At 43.8% G+C, this 21,869-nt stretch overlaps 1 protein-coding gene across 3 annotated transcripts in view; it reads right to left on the reverse strand.

Annotated features, from left to right (window-relative positions):
- SPEG (striated muscle enriched protein kinase) overlaps positions 1-21,869 on the reverse strand; it is a 476,968-nt gene that overhangs the window by 260,549 nt on the left and 194,550 nt on the right. For 2 of the 3 annotated variants that reach the window (XM_073634316.1, XM_073634315.1), the window contains exon 2: positions 182-271. In XM_073634316.1, coding sequence (XP_073490417.1) covers positions 182-271 — 90 coding nt within the window. Of the gene's footprint in view, positions 1-181; positions 272-3,922; positions 3,953-14,418; positions 14,462-21,869 lie in introns of all 3 variants that reach the window. The other variant, XM_073634317.1, reaches the window with a different exon arrangement.

The raw sequence follows: 21,869 nt of genomic DNA on the forward strand, positions 1-21,869 counted from the left end.
ATGGGGATATTTTGAGGCAGAATTTGAGCATCAATAAGTACACAGACAACAGTAAGAAAAACTAATAGGAAGTTTAAACTCTTCCCCACTCTCTCCAAGACTAACAAAAAAGTTTTGGCTGGAGTAACATCTGAGTACATTGTTGAAGGTTGTGTTGGCTAATTTGTGATCCGAGTGTTACCTGAAGGGGTGCCCAAGGGTGTGTTGTTTGGAGCCCGAATTGTCCGCTGTAGCTGGGGTCCTCCTGTGTCCTCCTCCCCTGGCTCAGAGTCTGCAAAAAGAGAAATTAAAAGGTCAATGGTCACAGCACACACTCCAGCATTGTAATAACAATACAAAAAATAGTTATTTTTGACAATCCAATATAAGGTTACTTTAAAAAAAAAATCTCCTTTCGTGTTGTGAGTACTGTCTGTCTACTGGCCATCTTTCCACAAGTTCCTGGATTCCCAGCATGCTTTCCATCGCCTCCTCAATTTCAAAGGACTACATATCCCATGGTACATTGCTGTCTGTAAGCAGTGATTCCTGTACTGACCCCACCTCCTGAAACTCCTCCTCTCAGCTCCTCTGTAGATTAGAAAACAGGATCTGTGAAATGTGTGACACAGCAGTGCTGCTCACAGGGCATAGTGACTACGGGTTACAGAATTCAAGGAAGTAAATGTGTGGGAAACGTCGCAAAGTAGGTTTACGAACTTCAAGGTCAATCAGATTAATAGAAGTAGGCTAGAAATAACTGAAATAAGATGCAGATTAGAGTATAGGATTTTCAATTTTGACCACAGATACACTTTAACTTTGCTAAAAATGGTGTCTTACAGCTGTGTCCAATCCTTGTCATTGTACAGGAGGATACCTGAACAGGTTTACTTGTAGCAGTGAATCTTTTAATAAAACATATTAAAGTGTAATTGTCCTTTAGGTTGGTTACTTACATCATACATAGCTCCCAACTGTCCCTGATTTGGAGGGACTGTCCCTGATTTGGAGCAATGTCCCTCTGTCCCTCTTTCCTCCTCATTTGTCCCTCATTTTGGTCTGATCTATATAGTTGTATATAAAATGCACTTTTTATCTTTCAAAAAGTGTTTCCCCGTGCTAAACCTTTCATCTGATTTCTAAATTGCTGCATTTGTAAATTCCAAAAGCCAATATAAAGGAATAGTAGTGGTAAAAAAAAGCACTTGTGTGTTTAACCAATCTTGTTTTTTTGTACAATTCTCCTTTAAGAGGGCGTGGCAAGGGGTGTGTCCTATGCCTGTATACTTTTGCTGATAGGTCTCCCTCATTCCCATCTCAAAAAGTTGGGAGGTATGCATCATATGCCCAGAATTTGATAATTTTTGGCCTTTTTTCGCTCAAAAAAGAAAGTGCAACAGCTGATAGCAACCAATAAGAATTCCAATTAGATTTGTGTCCCCATTATGTACTTTTCGTTTACTGCTCGTTCCAGAAACTTTGACAGGAAGTGACTGAAAATCTCCCCAAAGCAAGGGGAAGTACCATCTTGGACAGTTGTAACGCTCACCTTCTGTCTTGGTGACAATCATAACATTTTGGATTTACCTTCACTTTTTGCCCATTGACAATGGTCACTATGACAAGATAGTGGTTTGGATTTTCCCAACTGAGGCACAGACAGTAATGTTAAATGAAAATAGTTTTGAGGCATGTCTGTAATTCGTTTTTTTTTTTTTTTTTTACACAATTAAACAATTGAATGAACATTTTCCAAGAGTGGTGATTCCATACATGTTGCCAGGGGTTGTAGAACTGAGTTTGTATACCACAATCAGGCCAAATTCTTGATTTTGTATCATTCAATTGTGTGCAAGCAAAAATGCTGTTTTTTTTTTTTCTTTTTTCTTGCATGTGATTGGATATTCTTTGCAAAGTGAATCTTTACCTCATTTACTAAGCTCTGGAGCAACTGCACTTGCAGAATGCACAGTCTATTTGCCTTTAGTAAATCAACCCCAGATTCTCTTGCAATATAGTGCACACGTGTTTCATAGGATTAGACCTCCCTCATCAGGGCAGATAAGAAGCAGCCTTGCAATTATAGGTAGTGATAAGAAGAAATCATAGGAGATTTACTAAAATTGAAGCACTCAGAATCTGGTGCAGCTGTACATGGCAGCCAATCAGCTTCTAACTTCAGCCTGTTCAATTAAGTTTTAGCAATAAAACCTGGAAGCTGATTGGTTTCTATGCAGAGCTGCACCCTATGTTCTTGCCTTAATATCTACCTTCGGGCCTGGTTCACACCTATACATTTTTTAGTGCATTTTTGCGTTTTGCAGAAACACACTACAGTTCATTTAACATGGATTCCTATGGGTCGCGTTCACATCTGTGCATTTTATGGAAAGAGACAGGGACTTTTTTTCTGGTTTTTGGTTCCATAGACTTCAATGGATCAAAACCATGTATTAAAAAATGCAAAATCTGGAATATGCAAACTGCAACATGCATAGGTGTGAACCAGGCCTAAATCACAAATTGCATATTATACTTAAAGAAAAAAAAAGGCAGAAGATCTAGGGTAACTGTGGACTTTCATGGTACGATAAGGACTTGCATACACATTTGTATAAAAATATATACATTTATTTAGAGAAAACACAGAGTTAAAAGGTCCTAGAGAGAGAAAATATACAGTACATATAAAAATATTCTCTGTATGAGAACTGAACAATGGAGCATGCATTCATCCAGGATTAGGAATAGGAATGATGTTCAAAATCAGTTCGAACTCAACATGTTTCGCGGGATGACCGCTTCTTCAGGAGTATATTTCCAGAGACATTATATGCAGTTATCTCTATAAAGAATAAACATCTAAATAATCAAACTAATGAAAAAAAACACAAGTACATACAATAATGATTGTAGGGATAGGAACATAAGTGGACACTCCTCAATTCTGCCATAGAGAGGAGCACATTCAACATATACGTGATTTATTAATTGTAGTATTGTTGGGACTGTTGAATGTGCTCCCCTCTATGACAGAATTGAGGATTGTCCACATATGTTCCTATCCCTACAATCATTATTGTATGTATATCCTTTATAGAAATAACTGCATATAATGTCTCTGGAAATATACTCCTGAAGAAGCGGTCATCCCGCGAAACATGTTGAGTTCAAACTGATTTTGAACGTCATTCCTATTCCTAATCCTGGATGAATGCATGCTCCATTGTTCAGTTCTCATACACAGAATATATTTATACATACTGTATATTTTCTCTCTGTGGGACCTTTTAACGCTGTGTTTTCTCTAAATAAATGTATATATTTTTATACAAATGTGTATGTAAGTCTTTACCGTACCATGAAAGTCCACAGCTGCCTTAGATCTTCTGCCTTTTGTTTTCTTTAAATTTATAGGACGACGGTACATTATTGAAGTTTTACCACCAGTAGTAATTGTATACCGGTAATTGCATATTATATTTGTTTGTAGACTAAATACTGAAATTTGCACTTAAAACTGTCATTTTCATAACTTTTGGAAATGGCAGTAAAAACTTGGCTGTGCCAGTAAATTTTTGGGTGTCGTGTCAGTAAATTTCAATCTGGCAGGTTGGCTTGGCAACACTGCCCCGCAATTCAAGTGTGAGGGGTGGGGGGTTTGAAGGCAGGGGGGCTTGGCTTGAAGGCGGGGGGGCTACGGAATGTGACCATGTTTTATGTTACACCATAAATATGAAACACGGTCAAGAAGATGGAATTAATTTAGATAAACGTACACATCTTTTGTGAACATTTTATGGTGTAAGGCAGAAATCATGAAATCACATTTGCTACATTTATTGCCATAAAGAAGAATGTTAAATGTATTTGACTGCTGAACAAAGTCGGTGAAACATGCACAAGTAGCGGGAGTAACGGCAAAGGTCTGGCTACGTACCATAGCTGTGTTTCCTGCAGGAGCGGAATACTTCGCTTCCATAGGGGCAGCGAGAGAAAGAGATACATCACAAACTGTTAGTAAGAGCACAAGAAGCAGAAATATACAGGGACATACAGATCCACTCACACACATCATACTGGGCACACAGACATTACAGACTCTTCAAGCATTCCACGCATGGCAGAGCCACAATTGGTATTCAGTTCTGTGCCGTGCTGGAAGATTGCTATTCCTGAATATGACCCCTAGAGGTCACCAGAGAACGCATATTCCTCTAAAATTACAGCCTGCGTCTCCATGTATTTATGCAAAATAGGTGCATGTGCTTGTTCTTAGATGAGGACGCAAATCATTTTATTGGATGACATAATATTTTTCCATTGACAGCATGCACTTGTTTTCTTGTCTGTTTGGATTGTCATGTGCTATAGATGTGTCACTCTGTACATACATGCCATCTGTCCCGGATCTGCCAGGACTAGTCCGCCATCTTGGCCCTCTGTCCCACCAATGATGTGTTCCAGGCCATGTCCCAGGATCACAGTACTAACATTTGTTGAGCTTCTACACATAACGCTGTAACTCAAATAAGGCAATATTTGCAGGGATCAGGGCCACAAGTGTCCCCTGCATATTTAGAGGCGAGGTTTGAGCGGAGTGAACCTGGGTGTGATTTGGGTGCACCCACCCAGAAAATGGGCAAGCGAAATGTGGACCATGCATGGGCCCGGGGGTACCAGTGTCCCAGGAGTGGGACCATAATGTTGGTAACTATGTCCAGAGACCTTTAGAGGTAGATTCTGTATTGAGGGGTACTTATAGAAGTGGTGACCTAAAGCACTGGTGGTCAACTAAGGAGAAATAAGGGGCCTCAACTGTGGCCCCTGACATCAGCAAGGGGCTGCACATTGTATTCAGTATATGTAATGCTACAGAAGGCTATCAAAGGCTGCAGATATGATACAGGAGATGGTCAGAGACTGCAGACATGTCACCGGAGATGGTCAGAGACTGCAGACATATTACAGGAGATGGTCAGAGACTGCAGACATATTACAAGACTCAATCAGAGACTGCAGACATATTACAGGAGATGGTCAGAGACTTCAGACATGTTACAGGAGATGGTCAGAGACTGCAGACATATTACAGGAGATGGTCAGTGACTGCAGACATGTTACAGGACTTGGTCAGAGACTGCAGACATATTACAGGAGATGGTCAGAGACTGCAGACATGTTACAGGAGATGGTCAGAGACTGCAGACATATTACAGGACTCAATCAGAGACTGCAGACATATTACAGGAGATGGTCAGAGACTGCAGACATATTACAGGAGATGGTCAGAGACTGCAGACATATTACAGGAGATTGTCAGAGAATGCAGACATGATACAGGACTTGGTCAGAGACTGCAGATATATTACAGGAGATGGACAGAAATGACGTGCCTTAATGTGCCTAGATGCATTTAAATGCTTTTCTACGTGTCAAGCATTTTTTCTGGCAAAACGTTGCTGCCAAGAGGAAAGCACTTGCCAACTATTGACACGTAAAAAAAAAAAAACCTGTTCAGGGTATATGAGCCTCAGTACCCGCATGAATAAGGCCTATGGGCAGCAGTATGCAGCACCTGGGCCACCTGGGCCAATGAAATACATTGGAAATGACATTGCTTGGGCTCAGGCGCCAATGTGCAAGAGGCCTTAACGCAGTGCCCGTTTTTACCTGCCATGTGCAGAAAGCATCCTAGTCTAGTCTGATTTTACTGTTGTTACCTAGGCCTTGATTTTGTGAATTGTGAATAAGCCCCTGCTACAGCGCAATGCCCCGCCCATCTTTTGACCCTCCTTGGTCCAATGAAAGTGCCCAACACCACAAAGGAAGGTCCATTTGACTGCATGGGGATAACAGGCGGACGCAGTAACCCATAGCAACCGGTTAGAAGCCATCTTGTACACAGGCCTGACTTCAGCAGAGCGGATTGAAACTGGTTGCTATGGTTACTAGTCACTTCATCAGCACTGAAGCGTTAGAATTCATTAGTGAATAAGTCCATTTATATAGAATAAACAGCTCAATCGATCTCACAAAGCTTCGGGGATTTGGCCCTTAATTTTATTTTCATCATGAAAAACCAATTAGCCTGGAAAAAAAAAAAACTTGGCATTCGTGGCCATTCATTAAAAAAGAAGGTATTTTCCCATCTAACGACCGAGTGTTGTAGTATCTGGACCGTGTCTAGCTACAAAATAAACCCGAAAACGCCAGATTTCAGATGGCAGTATGTAGATAAGACGGGCTCGTCGTACTCAGTCAGGCTGAGGTAACCATGGTGATATGTGACCTTATTTTGTCTGCCAATATTTTGTTTTTTTTTAAGATTCTGTCCCCCAGACTGAGCGCCTATGGTGACAGTATGTGACGCTGTGAAGAGATGTATACAAATCCTGTGTGAGGCGCACATAGCGGGGGTGGGGGGGGGGGGTGAATTGACCTCCTTAGGTTTGGCACCTTGGGCACATAAAGTGTACCTGTAATGAAGCAATGCCACCTGTAAAGTAGAGGGGTAGGCCTGTATACTCGGTCCTTTGTAAATTCATGGTTTTACATCATTTAGGGCTCATTTACACCGACCTCAGCTTCAACAAGGCTTCGGACAGGCTTTGTTAAAGCTCTCTGAACACTGTCACTAAATAAAATGGTTCGCTTACAGTCCTGCTTACACCTTGCTTTTGCTTTGCTTTTCGTCGTGCCAAAGTCACGCAGCGTGAACCGAGCCTTAAAGTACACCGAGCCTTAAAGTACACTTTATTGGCAAAAGTATTGTCCCAATACTTTTGGTAATATAGTGTATGAAGCCAGCCTTAGGGCTAGTTCACACCCTCTCTATGCAGTAATGTGCTAGTTACAGCATGCTTGCAGCAATGCACAGTGAGTGCATTGTTGTAATGTGTTGCAATTTATCCTGAATGGCACCCCAATGCTTCTTCCGCACCCCGTGTGCCCATTGACAGGTGGGGTGCCATTTAGAACGAATGGCACCATACTTCACCAATGCGTCACCACACGTTACCATTAAGAGATGGTGTGAATGGGCCCTAAGCTGCTTATAATGGTGGCAGGTGTTCAGTCCCTACTGCCCACCCAAAAGAGATGTAAGAAACCGGGACAACTACTGTTGCCCCACACCCCCTAAAAAAAAAGCCAAAAGCCATTCCCTATAATATAAAAGGTATTATGCCCCGTACACACGGTCGGATTTTCCGACGCAAAATGTGTGATAGGACCTTGTTGTCGGAAATTCCGACCGTGTGTGGGCTCCATCACACATTTTCCATTGGATTTTCCGACACACAAAGTTTGAGAGCTTGCTATAAAATTTTCCGACAATAAAATCCGTTGTCGGAATTTCTGATCGTGTGTACACAAATCCGACACACAAAGTGCCACGCATGCTCAGAATAAATAAAGAGATGAAAGCCATTGGCTACTGCCCCGTTTATAGTCCCGACGTAAGTGTTTTACGTCACCGCGTTCAGAATGATTGGATTTTCCGACAACTTTGTGTGACCGTGTGTATGCAAGACAAGTTTTAGCCAACATCCGTCGGAAAAAATCCTAGGATTTTGTTGTCGGAATGTCTGATCAATGTCCGACCGTGTGTACGGGGCATTAGGCTTCCCTCTCTGGTGGCCAATTTTAGACATGTGCACTGCCAAAAAAATTTGTTAGTTATCGTTTTATTCGTCTTTGTTTTGTTTTGTTTTTGTTTTTCCGGTCATTCGTTATGATCCCAATTCGAAATCCGTAAATTCAAAAAAATTTCAATTTGGAAATTCAAAAATCTGTAAATAAAAAATAAAATCTGTTAATTCAAAAGAACGAAAATCCGAAAATTCGAAATAATAACAAATTAACTAACTAGTAAATTATAGGTATTGGAATTTCCTTTCAAATTTGGCTGTTAGTGAACGTAACTAATACGAATTCATCCAAAGTTACGAATTAATAATAAATAATAATAAAAAGTGTTTATTATTATTGTTATTTATTATTAATAATTCATTATGTTCCATTCGTTTAGATGTGGCATTCGTTATGTCGGATAATTTGTAACTTTGGATACATTCATATTCGTTACATTCACTAACAGCCACATTTGAACGGAAATGCCAACACCTATAATTTAATAGTTAGTTATTATTTCAGCTTTTCGAATTTTCGGGTTTTTGGATTTTCGAATTTACGAATTTCTCGAATGTTCGAATTTACAAATTTTCTAATGTTCTAATATACGAATATTCAGAAAAAATAGTTAATTGGGTTTTTGCTAATTCGGATGTTTACGAATTAATGAGTTTGTCAAAAACAAATTTGGAACGAAACTAATTGCACATGTCTAGCCAATTTCTCATATCTCTCTACGGTAGCTGAAGGCTCTGCCATTCAAAACTTGCCTGTGCCTCCTGCTGCAATCTGTGGTTTAGTCCGCTGCCACATTGTGCCGTATTGTGAGATAGGATGGAACCACAGCACACAGAGGGGGATCCAGCATCTGACTCTCCCATTCGAATGCTAAGGATTTTTAAGGGTTTTTTTTTAAGGGGGGACGCGGGCCATTGGATAAGTAAGTATAATACCTCTTCGATCACAGAGAAAATCTTTTGGGAATTTGCTTGCATAGCAATTGTCTTTAGCCTCTTCCAGTCTAATGAGGACCTCTAAGGCCAAAGATAGATGACATCCTTCTGTAAGTAGTGGGTTGTGAGGCATAGTGGGTGCAAGGTGTAAGTTATTGGGTGCCAGACACTTCTTGGATGTAAAAGAGGTTTTATTTCTCTTAACAGGCCTTTTATATTTTTGGGGGAAAGAGGGTTAGGCCCAGGACATCCTTGGGTAGTTGTAGATTCAATTGGCAGACCCCGAGACTTCAATAGGAGGACAGCCATGCAGGGAAAGGCCCCAGCAAGGCGCCACATCTGCACATGCAGGAATGCTGTCTCCTATGGCAACAGTGTTTAACAGTTCCTAACGCAAACGTAACAGTTCCTTCAGCTTCACTACAACTGCCTCTTGTAGTTCTTCAACACTGAGCACCCGGTCTCTCACTAGACCCCCTTGGATTCACTGACTCTGAATCCCTTGAGCTCCTCCAAGGTCTCCCTCAAGCGTCACCCCCGCTTCCCTGCTGGGTCCCTAGCTTGGCACTCCAGATACTTCTCAAGCTTCACCCCTGCTAACCAGCTCGGTCCCTGGCTTGACTCACAAGGCTGCTCTGCAAGCGTCTCTTCTGCTGGTTGGGTCCCTGACTTGATCACCGCCTGAAGTTTCCCGATTCTCCACTGTGCCCGTTCGGTGAGAATACGGTTCCGGTACTTGCTTCAGTTACTCACTGTGGTCCCTGGTAATAAGATGATTGGTCCCTTTGTGGCGACAGCTTCCCTTCTACCTCTGACCACGATAGGTTCTCCGGCCAGCAGAACCTTCACTTCTGTTTGGACTGCAAGCCGCAATCCCAACCCTGCGCTGCTCTCTCACTTCTGGATAGGCCCTCAGACAGCCTGGCAGCCAGACGCCCCTGGGATAGGCCCAATCTCCAGCCTAGCAGCCCGGGGCATACGACACACGTCCACCCAGACAGCCGTCCAGGTGGCACAGAACACCGATCACCTGACTCCACCCAAATATATAGGTCCTCCCAGCAGGCCAAGGGACTCAAGAAAACCCCTGCCCACTGGCTGAGGTACCCCATATACCCATAACCAGACCTTGGGTTGTCCTCATATCTAGTACCATCAAGTCCCCGGCCACCGAAAAGTACAACAAGGTCAAACTTAGGGAGAAATCAATGAATCTCTACCAATTGACTACGGTAACTACTCCTGGCAAGTAAATCTGCGAGGAGCATCCCTGACTAAACCCCAGGGCGCTATACTTGGGTGACAACTCTTGGGCCTCTTGCACACGGGTCATCTTGCTGCTCTGGTTCCAATCCAGGTGTTTGAGTTGAGGTCCAGCCTCCAGTCCCGCTGCCTGCAGCCTGTAAAACTCTATGATGGGTGAAATATGCTGTGGCTGGAAGGGACTGAACGCTGTAACCAGTGGTATTCGTGTTTGCGCGAACGCGAGTATCACTCGATACAACATTCGGTCGGCCCCATGTAGCCACAGCATATTTCAGCACCTTCATAGACTTTGACAGGCTGCCTTCAATGGAGCGAAAGGCCGCGCACACCAAAACACTGAAACTGGACAGACAGCAGCCAGACGCCTCCATCCTTCGCATTAAAAAAACAAAAATATAAATTTTGGGCAGGCCGGCTCTTTAATTGGAAGCCCACAGGAGGAGAATTGGAACTTCTGGTTTGTTGTTACATAAAAGCTCAGCTGGTAACATTCACAAACATTTTTTTTTTTTCCTTTGGAGAATTTATTGACACATTTTTCAATTATGTGTTTTATTTGCATTCTCGGGAGATGAGGATCATTTTCTATTGAGTCTCCTCCGGTGGAGGAATCGATTGTACGGTTATTACATTAACCAGATATTAATACACACGTGAGGTCTGGGATTGTGCGGGAAATGAGAGCCGAGACTGACACACGTGGCTGGGTCTGGGATTGTGTGGGAAATTAGAGCTGAGAACGATACACATGGCTGGATCTGGGATTGTACGGGAAATGAGAGCAGAAATTGACACACATGGCCGGGTCTGGGATTGTGCGGGAAATGAGAGCAATGAATGACACACGTAGCTAGGTCTGGGATTGTGCGGGAAATAAGAGAAAAGAACGGATACACATGGCTGGGTCTGGGATTGTGCGGGAAATGAGAGCAATGAATGACACACGTAGCTAGGTCTGGGATTGTGCGGGAAATAAGAGAAAAGAACGGATACACATGGCTGGGTCTGGGATTGTGCGGGAAATGAGAGCAATGAATGACACACATGGCTGGGCCTCGGATGGTGTGGGAAATGAGAGCAGAGAACAACACATGTGGCTGGGTCTGGGATTGTGCGGGAAATGAGAGCAATGAATGACACATGTGGCTGGGTCTGGGATTGTGCAGGAAATGAGAGCAATGAATGACATACGTGGCTGGGTCTGGGATTGTGCGGGAAATGAGAGCAAAGAATGGCACATGTGGCTGGGTCTGGGATTGTGTGGGAAATAAGAGAAAAGAACAATACACATGGCTGGGTCTGGGATTGTGCGGGAAGTGAGAGCAATGAATGACACACATGGCTGGGCCTCGGATGGTGTGGGAAATGAGAGCAGAGAACAACACATGTGGCTGGGTCTGGGATTGTGCGGGAAATGAGAGCAGCAGAGAATGACACACATGGCTGGATCCGGGATTGTGCGGGAAATGAGAGCAATGAATGACACATGTGGCTGGGTCTGGGATTGTGCAGGAAATGAGAGCAATGAATGACATACGTGGCTGGGTCTGGGATTGTGCGGGAAATGAGAGCAAAGAACGGCACATGTGGCTGGGTCTGGGATTGTGTGGGAAATAAGAGAAAAGAACAATACACATGGTCAGGTCTGGGATTGTGCGGGAAATGAGAGTCGAGAATGACACACAAATGGCTGGGTCTGGGGTTGTGCAGGAAATGAGAGTAAAGAACCGCACATGTGACTGGGTCTGGGATTGTGCGGGAAATGAGAGCAGAGAATGGCACACGTGTCTGGGTCTGGGACTGTACAGGAAGCGAGAGCAAAGTACAGCACATGTGGCTGGGTCTGGTATTGTGCGGGAAATAAGAGAAAAGAACAGTACACATGGCCAGGTCTGGGATCATGCGGGAAATGAGAGCAGAGAATGACACACACGTGGCTGGGTCTGGGATTGTACGGGGAATGAGAGCAAAGAATGACACACACGTGGCTGAGTCTGGGATTGTGTGGGAAATGAGAGCAGAGAATGACACACGTGGCTGGGTCTGGGATTGTACGGGAAATGAGAGCAAAGAATGACACACACGTGGCTGGGTCTGGGATTGTGCGGGAAATGAGAGCAGAGAAATGTAGCAGAAATGGAAGTTGAGTCATTATTGGGATGTGAGAAGAACCAGGTGGGAGTGAAATGTGTGAAGTCAGACATGTGCGATGTGACGTACGGTAATTGTGTAACGATAAAAACAGTAATTATACATTGTGAGAACACAAAGGATCAGACAGAACGGAGATATGGGAACTACAATTGCTGACTTTGTTTTGCAGGTTCCCGCTCCAGGTCTCTCTTTTTTCCCTCATTACTTGACTTACTGACTTCCAGAAAGAATGTGAACATAAGATATTTGGACACCCAATATCCATATGTGTGGCTTCATAGATAGCAGAGCCAGGATAGGGATGGCAGCCTGGGAACATGCACCATCCAGAATAAGTCTGCATCTGCACCTCTTTTTTCTATTCTAAGGGTTCTCTTTTGGTTGGGGTAACAGGGAGGGGTAGTGTTGGGGTAACAGGTAGGGTTTGTATTACAGTTACAGTAATTTTTAGTGTTAAGATTAAAGAGAGGGTCAACTTTAAGGTAACAAGGAGGGTTAGTTTTAAGGTAACAAGGAGGGCTGGTATTAGGGTTACATCGAGGAATAGTGTTGAAGTTACAGGGAAGTTTAGGGTGAAGGTTGCAGGGAGATTTAGTATTGGAGAGGAATGAATGGTGTTGGGGTACAGGGAGGGTTAGTGTTAGAGCAAAGGTTAGTGTTAGCATTACAAGGAGGGTTTATTTTTTGGGGGTTACAAGGAGGGTTAGTGTTTGGTAATAAGAAGGGTTAGGGTTACAGGTAGGGTTAGTGTTAAGGTTACAGGGACGGTTAGTTTTGGGGTTACAATGAGGGGAAGTGTTTGGGTAACATGGAGGGATAGTGTTAAGGTTACAGGAAGGGTTAGAGGGAGAGTTGGGGTTAGAGGGATTAGTGTTAAGGTTACAGGGATGGTTAGTTTTGGGGTTACAAGGAAGGTCAGTGTAAAGGTAATATGGAGGGTTATTGTTGGGTTTACAGGGAAGGTTAGAGTTAGGATTACAGGGAAGGTTAGTTTTACAGGGAGGGTTAGTGTGAAGGTTACAGGGAGGGTTAGTGTTAGAGGGTTAGGAATGGTGTTGAGGAGCAGGGAGGGTTAGAGTTAGGGTTACAACAAAGGTTAGTGTTAGCATTACAGGAAGGGTTCATTTTGGGGTTACACGGAGGGTTCATTTTGGGGTAACAAGAAGGGTTAGGGTTAGAGGAAGAGTTAGGGTTTAGAGGGGGGTTAGTGTTAGGAAGGGTTAGGGTTACGGGAGTGTTACTGTTAAGGTAAGGTTAGATTTGGGGTTACAGGGAAGGTCAGACTAAGGGTAATATGGAGGGTTAGTTTTGGATTTACATGGAGGGGTAATGTTAGGGCTACACTAAAGGTTAGAGTTAGGATTACAGGGAAGGTTACTTTTACAGGGAGGGTTTGTGTTGGGGTTACATGGAGGGTCGGTGTTAGGGTTACAGGGAGGGTTAGTTTTGGGGTTATGAGGAAGATCAGTGTAAGGGTAATATGGAAGGTTAATGTTAGGGTCACAGAGAAGGTTAATGTTAGGGTCACAGAGAGAGTTGGGGTTGCAGGGAAGGTTAATGTTATGGGTACAGGGAGGTTCAGTGTTAGGGTTACTTGGAGGATTGGTGTTGGGGTTACAGGGAAGGTTAATGTTAGGGTTACAGGGAGAGTTGATGTTGAAGTTACAGGGAGGGTTGATGTTAGGGGTACAAGAAGGGTAAGTCTTGGGGTTACTTGGAAGATTGGTGTTGGGGTTACAGGGAGGGTTAATGTTAGGGTTACAGGGAGGTTTAGTGTTAGGGTTACAGGGAGGTTCAATGTTAGGATTACAGGGAGGGTTAGTGTTGGGGTTACAGGGAGGGTTAATGTTAGGGTTACAGGGAGGTTTAGTGTTGGGGTACAGGGAGGTTTAGTGTTATGATTAGTTGGAGGATTGGTGTTGTGGTACAGGGAGGTTTAGTGTTAGGGTTACAGGGAGGTTTAATGTTAGGATTACAGGGAGGGTTAGTGTTGGGGATACAGGAAGGGTTACTGTTAGGGTTACAGGGAGGGTTAGTATTAGGGGTAAAGGGGGCTGTAGGGTACAGGCATTACTCTATGAACCCTGAGCTCACGTCTCCCAGGTTGGGGTTATTTTTTGCTGCACTCTTGAGGTACATTGTGCTGAGTGAAGGGTATGCACTGTCCCGGTACATTGCCAGTAATTGTATAATAACACTGCCTTACCTGGTCTGCCCTGATAGAGGCTCACTTCAACTATCTGTGAATGTTACCAGTGGCTTTTTCTGCATGTTCCAACTCTCGGCTCTCTTTATCTTCCAAAACATTTATTTTTTACATGCACAAAAAAAAAAAAATGAACACCACAGGCAATGAAAGATGATGTTGGGGACTTGTGTCATTTTAGGGTTGAAAAGGACACATGAGGATAATGGTAAAGCAACGCACCATGAGTAAAGCGTCCGAAGACCCTCCGGGAATGTCCTGATTTCTACAGAGAAGAAAGAGAAGCATCGGCGTTAACGGCAGAACAAGGTGCATTGAACGTACCGGGCAACCCTTCGCTGACCCCAGCTGTGCTGTCTTCCCAACTGCTGTATAACCACAGGTCCCTAAGAGATTTACATCGCATCAATTAATAATGGCTCTAGTAGGAATTCTTGTTCAGTTGCCATGGCAACGGCCGCTGACCCTGTCACTATTACTAAAGGTCTTCAGAGCGCTATACAGTAATGTGGAAAAACAAGAAGTAATGATCCCCCCCCCCCCCTACATAAGTGGTGGGGGTAGCTTTAGTCTGACAAGATTTCCTATTACTTGTGTGTTAGTTATAGGTCTCTGGTGCCTAGGCCTAGAAGACTTGGTGGTAATGGAATGATGCTATTAGGAGTTCTATTGGAGTTGTAACATGGCAAAAAAATGTTGGATGAGAATAACTGTAACAGATCAAATGGAACCTGTCAGCTTTGTAGGATACATGTGAGGTAGTACTAAAGCTCGTCAGTGGTGGGAAGGTCTGTGATGGTTTGACTCGTGGTAGGGCCTTGGAGTTGGTCCTTCAAGAATGTGAAAATTGTGGAAGTAGGTGAGGAACACTGTGTGTCAATAGAAAGTCTTCGAAACTTGACCTGGTTGAAGAACAATCATTACCTTAATAGTGTATGATGTAAAAAATAGTCAATAAGTTTCAGGTAAATGGGGCTTCCCTTTCTTTAGGGTTTCGGTAGGGTTAGATATGTTGGTCGTGGGCACTGGAATTTGTATCCTGATAGAATAACGGTGTTCTGATGTTTCACTACAGGCATGGCAGACACTCCAGACACAGACTGCATGCCCATGTCCAACAGATATAAAGTGTGGTTTGGTCTGTGACGGCTTGACTAGTGGAGGATCCTTGGAGTGGGCCCTTCAAGCATGTGAAGATTGTGAAGCTAGGTGTGGAACACCGTGCATCAATAGAAAATGTTGGAAACTCTACCTGGTTGAAGAACAATGATTACAGTAATAGTGTATGATGTAAAACATAGCCAATGTGTTTCAGGTAAATGGGGCTTCCCCTTCTGCAGTTTCGGTAGCGTAAGATATGTTGGTGAATCTGTTTCCTAATACGATAATGGTGTTCTGAAGTGTTGGCCACTACAGACATGACAGACACTCTAGAACACTGTTGTCATATCAGGACACAGGAGACTCCAGTGCCCGAATCTAACATATCTAATGTATGGGTAAGTCTGATGGCTTGAATAATAGAAGGTCCTTGGAGTGGGTCCTTCAAGTGTGTGAAGATTGTGAAGGTAGGTGGGACACATTGGGGTAGATTTACTAAAGGCAAATCCACTTTGCACTACAAGTGCACTGCAAGTGCACTTGGAAATCCAGATCAGGGCCTTCCTTAAGGCAGGTCAAAAGGGGCAGAAGCCCTGGGCCCTGTCATTGTTGTGGGGCCCAAAGCAGCTGCCTCATACTTGCCAACTATCCTGGTTTAAATTCCCTCGTCCCCCTAGGTTTTAGTCCCGTGCTGTGTCCCAATATCTCAATGTGAAGTGCTGCTACTAATGCTGCCCAGCTCTGCCCTATTTTGTTTTGTACAGATGACTCACCTGCCAGACCCTGTGTTTATGTGTAAATTACCGGCATTCATATGTAAATAGCGGCGGCATTCATATGTAAATAGCGGCGGCCGGCAGAATTGATATGTATATCATGCCCTCCCCCGAAGTCATATACACAGTAATCTCTAGCAACCAATCAACAAGCAGAAATCATGTGCTGTAACCTCTAACAACTAATCAGTGAGCCGTAATGTGTGCTGTAACCTCTAGCAACCAGACAGTGAGCATTAATGATACGCTGTAACCTCTGGCAACCAATCACAATAGCTGCCTGATCGGATTCAGTAAACTGATTTTGAGTCTAGCCGCTATTTATTATATGTCTCGGAGCAGGTGGAGAGCGAAACTGTATGGGGGGGGGGCCCAAGAAAAGTTTTGCCCAGGGTCCAATCAATATTAAAGACGGCCCTGAGTCCAGTTGCTGTAGATCTGAAGGGAACATGCAAGGAAAATAAAAAACAGAATTTTTGCTTGTAAATTATTTGATGATCAAATCAGCAGAGCTTCCACTCATTTCAGATCTTCCCCTCAGATTTACAGCGACTGCACTTCCAAGTACACTTTCAAGTATGACTTTCATGCTACTTTTGAAGGTCAACAAGTCTTTGGCACTCAAGTTGCATGAAAATCAGACCAAAGAAGTGCATGAACTAGTCGCTGCAATTTTAAGTCGCACATATATGAATGGGTAGCATTGGAAAACATGGGGGCACGACTTGGCATACAACTTTGATGTCCAAAAGTGCATGAAAAGTCGCACAAGTGTGAATGGAGCCTAACACTCCCATGCAATGCTAAGTCCCCACGATTGAAACAACTGAAATCCAATGAATGAAAGGGGCAGCCCAATGTCAGTAAGGCTGGAGATGAAAGGACTACATGATGCTGGACATCCTCCAGCCAGCAAATGAGGGAAGATCTATCTGCTGCTCTATTAATTGCACATTGTGGGAAGCTCACAGTGTGCAGTGAAATCAGAGAAAGCGACTTCAGTACAGGAGAGGAGCCGGTACAACTGTGCAAAGAATGAAGGGAAGGCCGGAGTTCAGATTTGATCACAGTCACATTATTAGGACAATGCTCTCACTCTCCGGCTGGGAAACAGAATTATAATAAGGTGATCGCAGTCTACAGGGGCATCACAGTTCAGAGAATTAGACAGACAATGATGTAAGGGCTCTGCGACCCGACTTCTCTCATCTAAGCTGGCTGCCAGCCCGTCTTCACAGCCAGCACATCAGACGATTACCTGGCTGGCTGTTAGATCAGCATCCCATGAAACATTAGAAAGCTATTTCACATCGCTCCACAGTCCCTCTTTCTGGAATCTTACTAATGTCTTCCATACATAGAGGGATGACCAAATCCATCGACCATACATTTTATCAGCTGATCTTTTGCTCATAAGCGATAATTCGATGCAAGATTCTATCTTTACATTAAAAAATCAGCTGTTTACTACAATGTGTTTCTGAGTCCTGGTTCACACTGATGCGGTGTGGGAACCGCATGCGATTTTGAACAGGAATCGCACCGCATTCCTGCTCAAAACACATGCGATTCTTCAGTGGTGCCATTTGAGCCATTCATTCTGTATGGCTCAAATCACACTGTGTCTGCACCAAAATTGTGCAGGACCCTTTTTTTGCCTCACCAGAATCGGATCACATGGATGTTATCACACAATGCGATCCGATTCTGCAAATCGTACTGTGTTTTGCAAACCAATTTTGGTGTGTCCTTAACTTAACATATACACCTGCAGTGGTTAGCATAAGCGGGATGCGATTTTGATGCGGTGCAGAAGCCGCACAGAATTTGCTGCGAATTCCGCACCACATCAGTGTGAACCGGCACTGAATGATACAATTCTCTGATGGGAACCATTGGTGGGAATTTACTGCAGAATCTGGTGCAGCTGTGCATTGTAGCCAATCAGCTTCTAACTTCAGCTTGTTCAATTAAGCTTTGACAATAAAACCTGGAAGCTGATTGGTTTCTATGCAGAGCTGCACCAGAATTTGCACGCTCCAGTTTTAAGTAAATCCCCATTGTTATATTGGACATTGGCATCGTATGTAGCCAGCATAAAACTTAAAGTGGTTGTAAAGGATTTAAATAACAAACATCTCTATACTTACCTGCTTTGTGCAATGGAATTGCACAGAGCGGCCCTTTTTGGGTCCCCCTGCCAGTGCTCCTGGCTCTTCCTCTCTGCCCAGTGCCCCCATGGGAAGCACTCATGCATTCTCACTCCCGAGCCCCGCTGCTGCATCCATTGACACAGTCATTGGCTTTGATTGACAGCCAATGGCTCTTGGTGCCCCAGCAAAGCCAGTGAGACCTGGAAGTGAGGGGAGAGAAGAACTACAGACGTGCACAGCGCTGTATAGAATGAGGGTTCAGGTACAGCGAGGGAAAAAAATGTTTGATCCCCTGCTGATTTTCTACATTTGCCCACTGATACAGAAGAGATCACTCTATAATTTTAATGGTAGGTTTATTTTAACAGCGAGAGACAGAATAACAACAAAAATATCCAGAAAAATGCATTATCAATCAGCAAGATTTCTGGCTCCCAGGTGTCTTCGATACAGGTAATAAGCTGAGATGAGGAGCACTCTCTTAAAGGGAGTGCTCCTAATCTCAGCTTGTTACCTATATAAAAGACACCTGTCCACAGAAGCAGTCAATCCATCCAAATCCAATCTCTCCACCATGGCCAAGACCAAAGAGCTGTCCAAGGATGTCAGGGACATTGTAGACCTACACAAGACTGAAATGGGCTACAAGACCATCGTCAAGCAGCTTGGTGAGAGGGTGACAACAGTTGGTGCGATTATTCGCAAATGGAAGAAACACAAAATAACTGTCAATCTCCATTGGTCTGGGGCTCCATGCAAGATCTCACCTCATGGAGTTCTAATGATCATGAGAACGGTGAGGAATCAGCCCAGAACTACACGGGAGAATCTTGTCCATGATCTCAGCTGGGACCATAGTCACCAAGAAAACCATTGGTAACACACTATGCCATGAAGGACTAAAATTCTGCAACGCCCGCAAGGTCCCCCTGCTCAAGAAAGTACAGGTACAGGCCCATCTGAAGTTAGCTAATGAACATCTGAATGATTTAAAGCAGGGGTCTCCAAACTTTCTAAACAAAGGGCCAGTTTAATGTTCTTTATACTTTAGGGGGGCCACACTGTGGCCAGTGGGAGAAGATAACGTCCTTGTGTCAGTGGGAGTAAACAATGCTCCATGATTGGTATTAAGGAGAGGAATAGTGCCCCATTATTGGTATCAATGGGAGGCATAGTGCCCCATCATTGGTATCAGTGGGAGAAATAGTGTCCCATCATTGGTATCAGTGGGAGGAATAGTGCCCCATCATTGCTGTCAGTGGGAGAAATGGTGCCCCATCATTGGTGTCAATGGGAGGAATAATGTCCCATCATTGGTGTCAATGGGAGGATGAATGCCCCATCATTGGTGTCAATGGGAGGAATAGTGCCCCATCATTGGTGTCAATGGGAGGAAAAGTGCCCCATCATTGGTATCACTGGAAAAAATAGTGCCCCATCATTGGTGTCAATGGGAAGAATAGTGCCCCATCATTGGTGTCAATGGGAGGAATAGTGCCACATCATTGGGGTCATTGGGAGGATTAGTGCCCCATCATTGGTGTCAATGGGAGGAATAGCGCCCCGTCATTGGTGTTAGTGGGAAGAATAGTGCCCCATCATTGGTGTCAATGGAAGGATTAGTGCCCCATCATTGGTGTCTCTGGAAATAATAGTGCCCCATCATTGGTGTCTATGGGAGGAATAGTGCCCCATCATTGGTGTTAGTGGGAGAAATAGTGCCCCATCATTGGTGTCAATGGGAGAAATAGTGCCCCATCATTGGTGTCAATGGGAGGAATAGTGCCCTGTCATTGGTGTTAGTGGGAGAAATAATGTCCCATCATTGGTGTCAGTGGGCGGAATAAAAAAAAATATTGCTCCATCATTGGTGTCAATGGAAGGATTAGTGCCCCATCATTGGTGTCTCTGGAAATAATAGTGCCCCATCATTGGTGTCTATGGGAGGAATAGTGCCCCATCATTGGTGTTAATGGGAGAAATAGTGCCCCATCATTGGTGTCAATGGGAGAAATAGTGCCCCATCATTGGTGTCAATGGGAGAAATAGTGCCCCATCATTGGTGTCAATGGGAGAAATAGTGCCCCATCATTGGTGTCAATGGGAGAAATAGTGCCCCATCATTGGTGTCAATGGGAGGAATAATGCCCTGTCATTGGTGTTAGTGGGAGAAATAATGCCCCTCATTGGTGTCAGTGGGCGGAATAGTGCCCCATCATTGCTGTCAATGGAAGGATTAGTGCCCCATCATTGGTGTCAGTGGGAGAAATAGTGCTCCATCATTGGTGTCAATGGGAGGAACGGTGCCCCATAATTGGTGTCAGTGGGAGCAATAGTGCCCCATTCTTGGTGTCGGTGGCAGGAACTATGTCAGCAACAGTGGGGAAATAATGCCCCAAGGGGTGGATAAAAGCAAGCAAAGGGTCACATCCGGCCCTCGGGCTGCAGTTTGGAAGCCACTGTCCTATATTAATAAAAGTCCACAACCACAAAGCCTATTGTACTTCAGCGGTATGCGGAAATCACACCCCCCTCTGTGCATGTGTAAACCTGGCCAGCCTAATAAAGCCTTATGACATATTAGTGCATTGAATATTTTATGAGTTGCCTGCAGTGCAGCTGTGTGCAGGAGAACACAAGAGAGCTACCAATTGCCAAAATTCATTTAGTTGCGCAGAACACAAGTATTGAAATCATCAACATTGCAGTCTACATGAAAAGACCCGTGATTAGGATACAGGTCTATAATGATGTATTGAGTGATTCACTTCCTATTAGGGATTTCAACATGATTGCTTGACAATAAAGTATGATGTGGTCAGGGGTTGGCAGGTTATCAGTTCACAGCTTAAGCACTTGGCACCAAGGCCAATTCTGGCATTTCTCTCCTATATGTATAAATCATTATTTTTTCGCTAGAAAATTATTTAGAACCCCCAAACAATATATATATTTTAGGAGAGACCCTAGGGAATAAAATGGCGGTCGTTGCAATTTTTTATGTCACACGGTATTTGCGCAGCAATTTTTCAAACACATTGAACATATTTGTAAAAAATACACTTTAATGAATAAAAAAAAGAAAAAAAACACACAATAGTTACCCCAATTTTTTTGTAAAATGTGAAAGATGATGTCATGATGAGTAAATAGATACCGAACATGTAATGCTTTAACGTTGCGAATGGAATGGCGCCAAACTACTTAAAAATCTACATTTTTTACGGGTTATCAGTTTAGAGTTACAGAGGAGGTCTAGTCCTAGAATTATTGCTCTCGCTCTAACGATCGCAGCGATGCCTCACATGTGTGGTTTGGACACTGTTTATATACGCGGGCGCGACTTACGTATGCGTTCACTTTTGCATGCGAGCACGAAGGGATGGGGGCGCTTTAAACTATTTTTTTTTTATTTCATTTATTTATTTGTTTTTTTTACACTTTCCCTTAATTTTTTATTTTGTATCACTTTTCATCCTACTACAAGGAATGTAAACATAAATTGTAATAGGAATAGGGCATGACCGGTCCTCTTTTATCGAGAGATCTGGGGTCTGTCCCCACACAATGAGTCCATTGACACAGACAGCAGGACTCGGCCCCGCTCCTGGCTACCATTTCACTGGATTTATTTGAGAGCAGC

This window comes from Aquarana catesbeiana, linkage group LG06, assembly GCF_042186555.1.
Source record: "Aquarana catesbeiana isolate 2022-GZ linkage group LG06, ASM4218655v1, whole genome shotgun sequence".
NCBI classification, from domain to species: Eukaryota; Metazoa; Chordata; class Amphibia; order Anura; family Ranidae; genus Aquarana; species Aquarana catesbeiana.